The following is a 14,712-nucleotide window of genomic DNA, read 5'->3' as shown; positions in this document are numbered from 1 at the left end:
TGGCTGTGAAGTACTTGGCATCTGATGGTATCTGACAAGGGGGTGTCTGAACCTCCTGAGTGTATTTAACATGAAACTTTGAACTCCAAAATACAGTAAATGGAGAATTAGTGCTGTAGCTTCATGGTAATGTTTGCAGCAACTTGTCAAACAATCTACTGAAGTTTAGCAAAAAGCAGTCATTATCATATAATTCCTTCCCAGTTGAAGTCAATGCCAATTTTTCAGCATGGGAAATTACATCTAATGCACTTAGCTGCATTTCAGTTTGAAACCACTGACTCATGTCCTGTTACTACAGGTAAAAAAAAAAATTTCTTGGTCTTACTTATAAAGCACCTTTGTTTGCTGAAAAGCTGCAAGAAGGTTTCCCTAGAGCTGAACAACCCCAACTCTCTCAGCCTTTCTCCACAGGAGAGGTGCTACAGCACTCTGATCACTTTTGTGACCCTCCTCTGGACTTACTCCAACAGCTCCATGTCCTTCCTGTGTTGGGGGTTCCAGAACTGGACACAGTACTCCAGGTGGGGTGTCATGAAAGCAGAGTAGAGGGTAAATCTCAGACAGTACATAAACCTCACAGATTGCTTTTTGTCATGATTCATTGTCACCGTATGAGTTATGCTCCTTATAATACAAATTATTATGGTGAAAAATCATTATTAGATTATATTGGTAGCAACAAAATTTAGTACCTAATTCTTACCCAAATGAACAGGACAGTTCTGAACTAGAAAAGCAGTAATTACTTCCTTTCAGAAAATGTGTGACCATTTTTGTTTGTTTGTTTTTTAATTGTAGGGATCACTCCTGTTGGTAATAAACACCACATGCACTTAAATAGCTAGCATTTCCAATGATCTGAATTAAAAGAGTGAAAAAAAATAAGTTCCTTACCTATGTATACAATTTTTAGATTCAAGATATGCCATACCAGAAGCAGCATCTAATGAAAATTTCACCAACTGCTTGGTTTTCAGCTCATCCTTCTTTTTTCTTAAAAATGACAGGAAATCACCTCCTAGAGAAACAGAGAGATGGACAGTGAGGCATGACATTACTCACCTTAATCTCTCATTAGGGGTATGAGACCTAAAACAATGCAGCTATTAGCTGCTCCCCTCAACCCATCAGTTTGAGATTTGCCTAAGAAAAAGGAAGGCAGTCACATTTCCAAATACAGTTTCTGTAACATCCCGTCAACACTAGGTGCTTGATAGTGAAAACTCCACAGCATGTTTTTGATGCAACCAAAATCTTCAATAGTACACATTAAACACATATTTATATGAAAATTGTTAATATTGATAAATATAAAGGCACTTGTTCTGGTGCCTGGGGTTGTTCCTCCCCAGGTGCAGGACTTTGCACTTCCCCTTGTTGAATTTCATGAGGTTTCTGTCAGCCCATTTTTCCAGCCTGTCCAGGTCCCTTTGGACAGTAGCACAATTCTCAGGTGTATCAGACCCTCCTCCCATTATGGTGTCAGGCTTGTTGAGGAGGTACTCTACTGCTCATCAATGAAGATGTGAGGCAGTACTGCACCCAGTATTGACCCCTGGCACACATTGCTAGTTACCGACTTCCAATTTTCTTAATGTTCCAATTCAAATTAAACAGGTGAATAAAATTATCTGATATATTCTTTCTTCAGTGAGAAATGTACTGCAATTTTTAATAGCAAAATTCAGTCTGTTTAGAATATATAAAATTCTTATTTCTGTTTGTAAGAGTAATAAAGGGTTTGCATAAATCACATAATCCAAAACTGTGAATCATCTAGGTATTTAAAATTAGACTGCCAGAACACATTGTTCAAGTGCAAGGATGAAAGCAAAGGTGAGTCATCTCTTTTACTCACCATGCAATGAATGCTGTCAAGTTGGGCCCAAAAGCACCCCTCAGGTGAGCAAGCAAATACTGCATCCTGAGTGCACCAACAGCACTGTTGGCATGTGCAGAACCCAGGATGACATTTACTCCCAGGCTGGGTAACAGATGGAAAATCAATAGCTGACTGGATGCCCTTGACTCCAAAACTGATCTGAAATACCCTGTCTTTTACAAAAGATGGTAAAAGACAGAACATCTCCAAAGTCTGACAGTGAATCTTGGGATACAGAATTTTAAACTCCAATGAAATCTTATATGGACACAATACTATGGGAAAATGGACTGAGTAATGATCCCCCTTCCTTTAATCTGTGAGGTTACTGATTTACTCTGATAGGCTGCAAATTTGCCATAGAAAACAGAAAGTCAGAAATATCAGAATCACAACTTCTCTTAACACTTAACAAATAAGTGTTTTGTATTTCCTTGACAGCTTCTTCAGAGTTGGCATTCTAATAATTTCTAGCTGATTTGGTTAGTTTCATAGTGTCCTAGCCAAGGTTTAAAACAATACAGAAAAGTGATGGCTTGAACTTAGCACACCGCTTACGAGGGCAGGCAAGCATAGAAGCTAGCCAGAGGACTTATAAATCACCAAATGTGGTAAGAATTATTTTTCTTGCAAATTCAAAGCCAAGAGATAGAAGAATTTTTGGGCACACTTGGACTACAAAATAAGCATGAGAATCAGAGATTCTCACTAATTCCTCCTCAAATTGTATTAGCGTGTTTCAACAATTTCTCCAAGGCTTTGAAAACTCTGAACCAGAACAATAAAAATGTTAAAAGATCAGGATTTATTTTTATCTTCAAAGATGTCTGGAGAAGCTTATTACCAAAATATGCTTTAAAAGCAGGACACTGCTTGTAGCCTTCATTTTAATAAAGTTAGTAACATGTACAAATATAATAATCTAATACAATCTAATTGAATAAAGGCAGAACATTCCAATAGGTCAGAGATTTCATCAGTGCTCTTGTACTAAAGCCAGTACTCAAGAATTATGAACAATCAAAATCTTAATGGATGAAATGGTTCTTAGAAAAGCTTGTATAATTTTAAGACAAATCCAGTGATAAATAAAACAAATACACTGTTGCATATTAAGCAGCAGTAGAGGCTACAAATCCCCCACATTTTCAAGAAAATCAAGAAAGAGATAAAATTGCCCAGATGCTGTTATCACCCCAACAACCTAGAATTCTCTCCAGCAATTGCAGAATATCATGAACTCAAGATTCCAAATATAAACGAAGAGCAACCAACAACCCATAAAGTGAACAATATCTTTTGGAAAACAAAAAAAAACATGTATTAGCAATGATAATCCAAATGACCGTTATCAGAATTGAAACATTACCCAGCTACTAACTTTTTTAAAATACAAGCATCTTAACATTCATTGTATAACTCTATTGTTAAAGGAAGTCTAATCTTTCAGGAGGAAAAAAAAAAGATAGAGTTGAGACACCTTTCAGCAAATTAAGTTGTCTTGAATGGCTACGAAAAGGCTCACAACAGATTTGCAGAGCACACTCCACTCTGAAGCTAGTAGGAGCCAGTATTTCCAAAGAGTTGCAACACAAATTACTTTTGAGATTAGTCATAAGAATGCAGAAGACAAGTAGAAAACAATTCATTTCACATGATGGAAACAATTCCTACGAAAATACATTGTGGGGGGGAAGGGGAGAAAGAAAAAAATTACCTGGAACAAGTTCCATAACAATATAAATAGGTTGCCGTTGTGTGCAGACTCCTATAAGTTTTACAATATTAGGATGATCATACTGTTTGAGTATTCTGGAAAACACATAGCAAGTTTATTATATTAATGAACTTTATTGGACATACTGATTAAATATTATAGGAAAATATGTTAAATTCTTAATGTTATTTTAATGGAACATGTTATTATTGTTATTATAAGGAAAGATCAATGTAACAGACCAATCACCATCCTGCTTGAAACAAGGGCATACTAATTCACTGACAAATCAAGATCAAGCACTACAGAGTTCTTACTGTAATTCTACCACTTGTCAATATAACATTTGTCTATATAACTGAAAAATGACCTGATAGGTTTGCATTTTCTCAAGAATCTTTGTAATTAAATAGCTTTTCAGTGGTGGACAAGAAGAGCTACATCAAAAAAACACACACAACATGCCTCTATACTTTCAAATTGCTCAAATGCACACTTATTACAGATTCACTTTAGGGTTTAATTAATTCAATAAGTTTTAAAATAATAGAAAGACAGCATTTTTAACTTTGGGAATTAAACAAAAACATTTACAACTTCTTACACAATACTTTAATAAGAACATTTTCAGCCTAAAATGAAATTAATTCTACAGAGAACTTTATCCTAGTTTGAGCCAGGATGAAGCCAGTTTTCCCTTTACTTTTTTTTTTCTTCAGTGAACCCTATTTTAAGCAGCAACTTAATGAAACTAGCAGCAAGTTTTCCAGCTAGTGGACTGATAATGCCTGAATGTTTGTAGTTACTGCTGAGAGACCAAGGACACCTTGCTCTCCTTGTTGAATCTATTACTTTGGATACTAAAAGAGCAGAAGAGGCACATCTACAACGCTCCCATAAGAAGGAACAGACTAGACAGACAGCAAAATCAGTGAACCGAAATATTCCATCCCATATATATAATTCAAGGATCATGGAAGTTAAGCCCTTCTTCCTCTTCTTTCTCTTCCATCCATGGCTGGTGACCAGGGACAACTCCATCTATCCATCACCATTGATCACTAGGCTTGTGCATTCCTGACCCTCATCACTCCACCCTCAGCTCATGTCTGCTCTGCCGCTACCTCTGGAAGCCATCTGGTTCATCTGGGAACTCATCACAGCTCAGGAGATGCTGTGGGAGTTGCTGGGGGTGGGGAGAGGCAATAAGGGTTTTGCACATTCCTGCACATACTTGTATATATTTCTACATAATTCTTTTATCATTAGTATTTAATTAAAGCTGTCTAATTTAGTTTTCAATCTGGAAAGTCTCTCTCCTTATTCTCTCTCCTTTTCCTATCTGAGTGGAAGGGGGAGGGGACTGAGAGCATTACTGTTTCTTAACTCCTGATTCTGAGTCAAACTGTGACAATAATTTATTAGTGCTCAACATTAGGTTGTATCTTAATCCCAGGCTATAAATTCTGACTAATTAGCTGAATATTTAAAATACCACCTCTGATGGGAGGACTCACAGCTATGGGCAATGCTTCTGCTGAATATGTCGACAGGTTCAAAACTGGATAGGCACTTTCTGCAAAGTTTTGCTGGACTTTTTTCCCAAGATGCAGTCATATATGTGGCATGCAGCCAGGATAATACTGCTGTGTGTAGCTGCTCTTGTTATTGCTTTGTGGTTTATCAACTGGTTTATGGCACTACAGCCATAATCAACCGTGTAATAACCTATCTATTGATCACAGAGGTTTTGATAGTGATCTGTATGGTGGCACTGTGTGTGTACAGTAGAAATCCTCAAGTGAAGAGAAAGATCTATGTTGCTAATGCCAGTAGCAAGTTCAGTTTTACCTCTCTGTTTTCTCTGAGGCTGAATCTCCCAGCTCTTGACCTAAATACCATTGTTTCACTAGGGATGCTTCTGCTGAATGTTATAATGTATTCTGGATGTGTAGGGTGAGGTGTTGTACCACTCACTGCCACTCCCCCACATGCAAGGCTGCTGCCACCACTGCTGCTGCTGCAAAGACTAAGGCCACTCCCACTCAATCCAAATGGGTAAAAGTTAATTGTGTGACCAAGGGTAAAGCAAAGACAAAAGGTCCCAGACCTTATGCCCATCTGAAATCACCACAGTTTTCACAAGACCAAGAAGAGAGTGAAGGAGACAATTCTTCTTCAGCAGCTGGAAGAGCAGATAAAAGAGAAGGCCACTCTCAAGCAGGTGATGACAAGGATCTTATCGAACCTTTCTCTCTAAAGGACTTAGATCTCATGAGAAAGGACTTTACACACAATGAAGGTGAGTCGCTTCTTTCTTGGTTACTCTGATATGTTGATAGTGGAGCTGATACCTATGACGTGGATGAAAGAAGCCAGGCTGTTGGGATCCCTGGACAGAGATGCTGGCATTGATCCTGGCACTTGGTAGTAAGATGGGAACTACCACCCTACGGAGCCGACTTCTTTCAGCTGTAAGGGAGAGATATGCCCATGAGGGTGACACTGACTGGTGCTGAAGCAGAACACACACTCTTGAGAGAGTCATCATGTATTTGAGAGCATTAGCTGTGTGAGAGGCATACTATGGCAAACATGGGATTACAAATCATGATGTGCAACATGCTCATGTTCCAGAGGTTTGCACAGGCTGCACCAGCAGCACATGCCCATTTATTTTCCTTCATAGGATGCTGGGATGAATTCAAAAGACCTGTGCACTAGTTGGCTTTAGAAGCATGACAATATAGAGATATGTTCTCTGATTCCAGACAGTCCCACACATCAGCCATTAAAAAAATGACTGACAAAAGGAATAAGATGCTGGACAAATGGGATAGTAAATTCTAGTATCTCCCTAGAGACACCTAGGATTGCATCGCAGCCATTAAGAGGAGATGCCCTGCTATGAGACAGCAGCAAGAGGTGGGACCAACTTTGATACCACCTGTGGTCTCTCTTGTGTAATCATTACAAAGAGGACATAAGAACCTCAGACAATAACTCACTTCTATTCTCCAGACACACATACAAGAGCTACTAAACAGAACAAAGGCAGGAGATGGTCCTTCCAGGAAGAAGGCTGCTCCAGTCTCCAGCGACTGGTCCTCCAACCAGGATGGTGCTCCAAACTCAAATGCTCAGTATTAGAGGTGCCCTGCCTCCAGCCAGGGGGAGGAGAGGGACAACCAAGTTTACTGGACTCCGTGGATTTAGCGGCCTGGCACATTAGAAGCACAAAGGTATAAAGTCCTGGTGGACACTGCTGCACAGGGTACCCTAATGCCATCGAATCATAAAGGGAAAGACTCCGTCACTATTTTTGGGGTGATGGGAGGATCTCAACAACCGACTGTTGTGGAGGCCGGTGTGAGCCTCACTGGTAAGGAGTGGCAAACGCACCCTGTAGTGATGGGCCCAGATGCTCTGTGCATCCTTGGCATAGACTATCTCAAAAAAGGATACTTCCATGACCCAAAAGGGTACCAGTGGGCCTTTGGTATAGCTGCTGCAGAGACTGAGGACACTGAACAGCTGCATACTTTGCCTGGCCTTTCAGATGACCCTTCTCTAGGGGGGTTGCTGAAGGTTGAAGACCAACAAGTGCCAATTGCCACTTCAATGGCGCATAGATGACAGTATCGCACCAACAGAGACTCTGTGATCCCCATTCATAAGCTGATCTGGCAACTGGAGAGCCAAGGACTAATCAGCAGGACACAGCATAAAATCTCTACTGGAGATACTATATTATTATATCTCTTCCTACAAAGAGAAAATTACTAAATGTGGTCTATACCTGGCTACTTTTTATCACATCTATTAGTCATATATGTAAGGTAGGATTTCAGACTGGTATAATGACATCTAAATGAACAGCATCTTCCAGGCTTCATATCTCAATCCACATGGTACATCTCAGAAAAAGTTCTCTAACAGAAACACTGACAATAACAAAGGCCTGTATAGCTTGCTTTGCCAAAGATGTAGTTTGAGCAATTGCAGATTCTACCATATTCATATGTTAAAAACGCTGATATTTAGTTACCAGGGGAACACTTGTGGAATACATTGATGGAGAGAAAAAAAAGAGAAAGTTTGACTACTGCTTCTTTGATTTTTTGTAAAGGTCACATTTTTTAATCAGGTAATTCCATCAGGAATAAAACTTGGAAAATCCCCACAAGTATATCTTTCAATTAATATTAGAGAACCTACCTGGCTTCTGACAGAAATTTGATTTTCAATTCCTGAGGAAGATCTTCTTTACAAGTTTTTACAGCAACAGGAGTTTTATCCTTTAGTGTTCCCTTGTACACCTCACCAAAATTACCCTGAAAACAGAAAAAAAAATAAAAAATAATTCTAAACCTATCTTCACACGTCTCCAGAAAAATGATGCACACATGTAATGTAACTGGTATAGAACTTTGAAATACATTTATGAAGCAAAATGAGGTTTTCTTTCTGCATGCAAGGGAGTCAGAACCTGATGATCTCTTAGGTCTCTTCCAACCCTAACCTGATTTTACAATTTTCCCCTAATACAGCTCACATAGACATAGTACATATAATGTATGAGTTCTATTTTGACCTTTCTGGAAAGAGAAAAAATATATTACTTGTGTAATTTTTCTCATAAAACCTCTTAGTAACTTCTAAAAACAACACTGATAGTAGTATTTTCTGAATCTTCATTCTGCACTCTTTCATTTTCCCACTATTGTATTTTATTAATAGTTTTTAACTAGCAGTCTCTAAGAGTCCAAAATGTGATCTATGAAATAAGGACAAACACATCAAAATAACAAGAAATTTTCACATGTACAAGAAAGAAAAAAAAAAAAAAGCTAAGTTTTCTCTTTATTTAGAATACTTGATTATCACTATATATATGATTTTTAACATAATGTGTTCCTTTCATATAACTTTTGTTTTGTGGGGTATTACAGACTTAAAGCAGAGTAAATAAACAGATCATTCACTCCTGAAATAATGGAAAATTTTTTCCTTTTCTAAATTCTGGTCTTCTTAGGTATTAAGCTTTCAATATTTTCATCCTTATATTTTCCAACCTATTTCAGGTTTTACAGACCTTCAGATTTCCTACTTCCATGGTCAACGGCTGTAGTATATCTAACATTTTCTCATATAGGTCTTGTCACTCTTACCCTTTCTAGTCTGACTGTATCTTTTTAGAGATGGATGCAGAGGAGATTTATACTGTGTTCCAAGAAAGTTTCTAACCTTGTCTGCTTTTTGTGAAATACATTTTCTTCTGTAATCACTTTTAAGCACTAAATTATCTTTACTGAACATCAAAAAATGCTTTCTGTCAAAAACATGCAATTCTCATGTAAATGAAGTTTACTAAATAATCAATTTTCATGTTGCTTTAACTGTCTTTACTCATGAAGACTCATTACTGTTTATTTTTTAGCATGACAAATCTTTTTTAATGCCTGTAACATATTTTTCTCCCTTGATACTATTCAGTTTCAGAATTTGAAGCTGTCAGAGTAACTACATTTTATGCAGACCCAGTTCTGCCTACTAGAAGATAATACTTTTTGTCATCTTACACTGCCAGAGATTTTATCCTAGGTAACAGAATTTTCTGACAGTATTTAATTCTCCCATTTCTTGAATAGTTCATAAATTCTTTTGATGTATATCACAGTAAGAAAGCAGTTACTGCTTTCATTTTTCCCCTCTTCATTTAAGCCTGTTTTTCAGTTTTGGGGAAACCTTTTGGAACATTGTGTCCAGAGCGGCACTCACAACAGTCCTTGTAGGTGCAAAGGTGCTAAAACTCTAAGAAAGACATGGGCTCACCTGATTTTAAAGACTTAGAGCTCCTAAGCAGAATTTATTATATAAACTACCTTATATTCAAGAAACCATGCAAAAGCAATTAATATTTGTTTTAACAAATACTGACTTAATAATCTAATATCCAGTTTTATACATAGAATCACAGAATGGTTTAGGTTGGAAGGAACATTAAAGACAATTTAATTCCACCCCCCCTGCCTGGGCAGAGACTAGATCAAGTTGCTCAGAGCCCCATCAAACCTGGACTTGAACACTTCCAGGGATGGGGCTTCCACAACTTCACTAGGCAACCTGTTCCAGTGTCTCATCACCCCCACACTAAAAAATTTCTTCCTAATGTCTAGCCTAAATCTACCCTCTTCAAGTTTAAAGCCACTATCCCTCATTCTATCACTACATGCTCATATCGCCCAGATTTCCTGTAGGCCCCGTCAGGTACTGGAAGGCCACTGTAAGGTCTCCCTGCAGCCTTCTCTTCTCCAGGCTGAAAAACCCCAAGTCTCGCAGTGTGTCTTCATAGGAGATGTGCTCCAGCTTTCTGACCGTCTTTGTGGCTATCCTCTGGACTTGTTTCAACAGCTCCATGTCCTTCCAAATCTTGACACAGTATGCCAGGCGAGGTCTCATAAGAGTAGAGGAGAGGGGAAGAATCACATCCCTTGACCTGTTGGCCACATTTCTTTTGATGCAGTCCAGTGTATGGTTAGCTTTCTGGGCCACGGGTGCACACTGCCAACTCATGTTGAGCTTCCACGTCACTGACAAAGATGGCAAACAGCTGCAGTCTCAGTACTAACCCCTGAGAAGCACCATTCTTCACTTATCTCCCTCTGGACATCAAGTTGTTGACCTGCTGAGTGCAACCAGCCAGCCAATACCCTATCCACCAAGTGGTCCACCCAACAAATCCGTATCTCTCCAATTGAGAAATGAGGATGTCATGCAGTACAGTGCTTACCACTCAGCACAGGTCCAGATAGATGACATCAGTTGTTCTCCCCTTGTCCACAGATACTGTGATCCCATCATAAAAGGCCACCAAATTGTCAGGCATGACTTGCCCTTGGTGAAGCTGTTCTGGTGGGCATCAGCCATCTCCTCATTTCCCATGTGCATAGACTTCAGGTCTTCCTTCTTTTGCCCTTTTTGAAAATGAGGGTTATATATTTCCCCTTTTCTAGTTAGTGGGACCTTTGACAGGCTTCCACAAGTTTCCAAACTGGGTGGAAAAGTTTTGCAACTTCATCTGCCAGTCTACTCAGACCCATGGCTGGATCTTGTCAGGTCCCATAAACTTGTGCCCTTTCAGGTTCTTTAGGTAGTCTTGAACCTGCTCTTCTCCTACAGTGTTGGGAATCTTCCTTCCTCCAGTCCCTGCCTCTGCCTTCTGCAGCTTGGATGGTGTGGCCTGAGCCCTCGCCAGTGATGACTAAAGCAAAAACACTTTGAGTACCTTAGCTTTCTCCATATCCTGTGTGACCATGTCTTCTGTTTCCTCCTGGAGAGGGCCACAATGTCCCTAGTCTTCCTTTTATCAATGACATATCTGTAGATGTTTCTTGTTGTTCTTGATGTCTCCAGCCATATTTACCTCTATCAGGGCTTTAGCTTTCCTAAAGTGATCCCTGGATGCTCTGACAACTTCTCTGTAGTCCTCCCAAGATACTTATCCTTGCTTCCACCCTCTGCATACTTTCTTGTTACATCTAAGTGTGTACAAGAGCTCCTTGTTCATCCATGCATGTCTCCTGGCATTCTTGTCTGCCTTCCTCAATAAATACATACATTTTACACATAAATACATAAACAAAAATATGTTTATAGATGTTTTTAATTGTATCATGCAACAACATATTTTGTAAGACTACAGAAAGTAAAACAGCCAAATCATGTTTTATATAAATCTAGTTAGCTTAAAAGCCTTCCAAAAGAGAAAAATATATGTTAAATACTTTTAGCACTCATGTTAATTACCAATAAATGTGACTTACATTTGCTTAAAGCACAATGCTGTCTTGTGTACTAAATAATTTATATAAATATTTCATACCGTAGTAATTGAAAGATAAAGCAGATAGGGACTACATAGGCTTAGCAAGTAATAGATAATTAATTAAATGTTTTATAGCTCACTTGACTACTTACTTTGCCCAGTAATTCTCCCAGTGTGACATCTTCATGATTGAGAACCCATTTCTTATCCTATGAAAACAAAAAGAAAGCAAAATCTTCATTCTGTGTAAGTATATAAGATAATACATCCAGTAAGACACACAGAAATGAAGTTAAAGAAGCATTATATCCAGACCACTCAATCAAAAGTATACTAGGAAGTTACAAAAATAAGTGTTCATAAAACAGAGTTTAGAAACTTTATCATATCAAAAAAATATTGATAAACACTATATAGCAAATTTGTATCAGAAGATTAAGCCTTAAATATGACAGTAGGTATGTCAAGCACTCCACAAATTCTCACACAAGCTTTGGAAATTATATCTAGCACTCTGTTTTCAACAGCGAAACAGATTTTAACAGAGTGAAAATCACTTCATTTAAGTATAACTTATTGCTATATCAGAAAAACATATTCTTCCTTAGTGTACATGAAAAATAAGTTATTTTCTACTTATTAGCAAGACACATATCTGCATCTCTTATATTTTCTGTGGTAGTTTGAAATATTACAGGCAACTACTTGAAAAAATAACATAACAACTGCCAGTTAAAGTTTCTGTTCAGTGTTGATGACCCACACTGCAAATACTCTTTTTAAGTCTAACCCATATTTACTATTTTTGCATTTTATTCCTCTGCTGGCACTTTAACTACTTATCACCTCATCAACACTGTTACTGCTCCTTGTACCCTAAACATTCATGACTAATGAAAAAGGCAGATACCTAAGCAAGTGCATGCCAAGCCATTAATACATCTCTCATTAAAGCTCACATAAAACCAAGCCAAACATGCTGGCTTTGAAGTACACCTAATATATGAGATTACCAGGGTTTTTTGGACCATGGAGGACGTTTAGTGATCCTGACTGAAAGACTGTTGTAGATCAAAGGGATAGCAATCCACACAAGAGGTAACCAGAGTGAGCCCAGGTCTGTGCTGCACTGCACAACTCCCTGGTCAACAGGATGAATCCAGCCAGCACACAGCAACTGAACCTGCAGTCAGCTTCCACAGGGTACCACCTGCCAGGCCTTGCCTTTATCTATATATGCTCCAAGATGCTCTCATATGGATGTCCTTTGTTTGCCAGTAGAAATAATGAACAGAGTTATTTCCCTGTTATAGTTTGCATGATCAAAATGTGATAATCTCTGCTTAGTCAGGGACTGCCCAGCATGCAGTAACACAGATCAGCGGCCACGTAAATGCTCCCACCATTGAAAGAGATGCAAGATTGTCTACACCATTCTCCCCTTACAGTGTTAGCTCTATTAGACAGTATTTCAAATTATACTTTTCAGACTGTAATTGTCTTTATTACTGGGATTGTAACAACACCTCCTGGCGTAAAATGGGATCTTTCCAATGTATACAAATGCCTGACAGCAGGGATGAAGAGAAGACAGCCAGACTCTACTTAGTCGTGCTCAGTGACAGTACCAATGATAGGTAATGGGCATACATTTGAAAACAGGAAATTAATTCTGAACACGAGGAAACATATTTTTGGTGCAAGGGTGGTAAAACACCTGAACAGGTTACCAAGAGAGATTCCAGAGTCATCACCTGTGGAGACATTCAAAACCCAACTGTACAAAATCCTGGGAAACCTGCAGTAGTTGAACCTACTTGAATAGGAGGGTGGTACTAGAGAATCTCAAGAATACCCTTCCAACCTAAATGAGCCTGTGATTCAAATACAGAGAAAAACCATCTGTAGATAAGTAGATGATGAAGTAATAGAATGGTTTGTGTTGAAAGGGACCTTTAAGGATTATCTAGTCCAACTCACCTGCCATGGGCAGGAATATCTTTCTCAAGATCAAGCTGCTCAAAGCCCCGTCCAGCATGACTCAGAAAACTTCTATGATGAGGCATCTGCAGCTTCTTTGGACAACCTATTTTAGGGTCTTACCACTATCATAATGATAAAAAAATTAATAATTTTTCCTTGTATCCAATCTTTACCTACTCTAATTCAGTTTAAAACCTTTTCCCCTTGTTCTTTAACTACAGGCTCTGGTATGAAGTCTCTGTCTTAATTTATGGTCCCCTTTGAATATTGAAAGGTCATAATACACACAGAGCCTTCACTTCAGGCTGAACAATGCCAGCTTTCACATCTTTTTTTCATGGGCCTACTCTTCAAGCTTGTCTGGATGGCATTCTGTCTCCCAGGCATGTTAGCTGCACTACCAAGCTTGGTGCCATATGGAAACTTACTGAGGGTGAATTTGATCCCACTGTCTATGTCATTAATAACGATATTGAACAGTACTCATCTCAAGCAGATCCCTGAGGGACACCACTTGTTACTGATGTCCACTCAAAGGACACTAAGCCTTTGACTCTTTTGAATGCAGTTATCCAGACTATTCATTATTGATTGAATAGTCCATCTATCAAACCAATCTCTCTCCAATATAGCAACAAAGTTGTTGTGCAGGGAATTTGCTCTCTTGTTACAGAAGCAACTTGCCTGTATTGTGCTAGATAATGCCATGTTATTACAGAATCACAGAATGTTAGGGGTTGGAAGGGACCTTCAAAGATCATTGAGTCTAAACCCCACAGCCAGAGCAGGACCCTCATGTATTTATAGACATTAGTTAGATCCCCTCTCAGTCTTCTTCTCTCCAGACTGAAAAGCCCTAGGCCTCTTAGCCTTTCCTCCTAAGGCAGGTGTTCTTATTCCTTAATCATCCTTGCAGCCTCCATTTGACTCTCTCAAGTAGATCCCTGTCCCTCTTGAACTGGGGACTGGACACAATACTCCAAGTGAGGTCTCACCTGGGCTGAGTAGAGAGGAAGGAGAACCTCCCTTGATCTGCTGGAGAAACTCCTCCTAATGCACCCCAGGACACCATTGTCCTTCTTGATAAAGAGATAGAATGCACTGTCAGTAAGTTTGCAGATGACACCAAGTTGGGAGGGAGTGTTGATCTACCTGAGGGAAAGGAGGCTCTACAGAGAGACTTGAATAAACTAAATCAGTGGGCCAAGGTCAGTTGTCTGAAGTTTAACAAGGCCAAGTGCTGGGTCCTGCACTTGGGCCTCAACAACCCCATGAAATGCTGCTGGCCTAGGAAAGAGT

The 14,712-nt window shown here is 39.0% G+C and overlaps 1 protein-coding gene across 1 annotated transcript in view; it reads right to left on the bottom strand.

The window, feature by feature from the left end:
- Window positions 1-14,712, bottom strand: part of FER (fer (fps/fes related) tyrosine kinase) — an 82,141-nt gene that overhangs the window by 12,956 nt on the left and 54,473 nt on the right. Inside the window, exons 12-15 of the mRNA XM_010007215.1 lie at window positions 11,583-11,639; window positions 7,821-7,936; window positions 3,603-3,697; window positions 898-1,021 (exon numbers count right to left, since the gene is read on the bottom strand). Of these exons, the coding sequence (XP_010005517.1) occupies window positions 898-1,021; window positions 3,603-3,697; window positions 7,821-7,936; window positions 11,583-11,639 (392 nt within the window). The remainder of the gene's footprint in view (window positions 1-897; window positions 1,022-3,602; window positions 3,698-7,820; window positions 7,937-11,582; window positions 11,640-14,712) is intronic.

This window comes from Chaetura pelagica, unplaced genomic scaffold (assembly GCF_000747805.2).
Source record: "Chaetura pelagica isolate M959 unplaced genomic scaffold, ChaPel_1.0 scaffold40, whole genome shotgun sequence".
NCBI lineage: Eukaryota > Metazoa > Chordata > Aves > Apodiformes > Apodidae > Chaetura > Chaetura pelagica.
The sequence above is the reverse complement of the archived record's forward strand: the minus strand, read 5'-3'. Positions and strand labels throughout refer to the sequence as shown.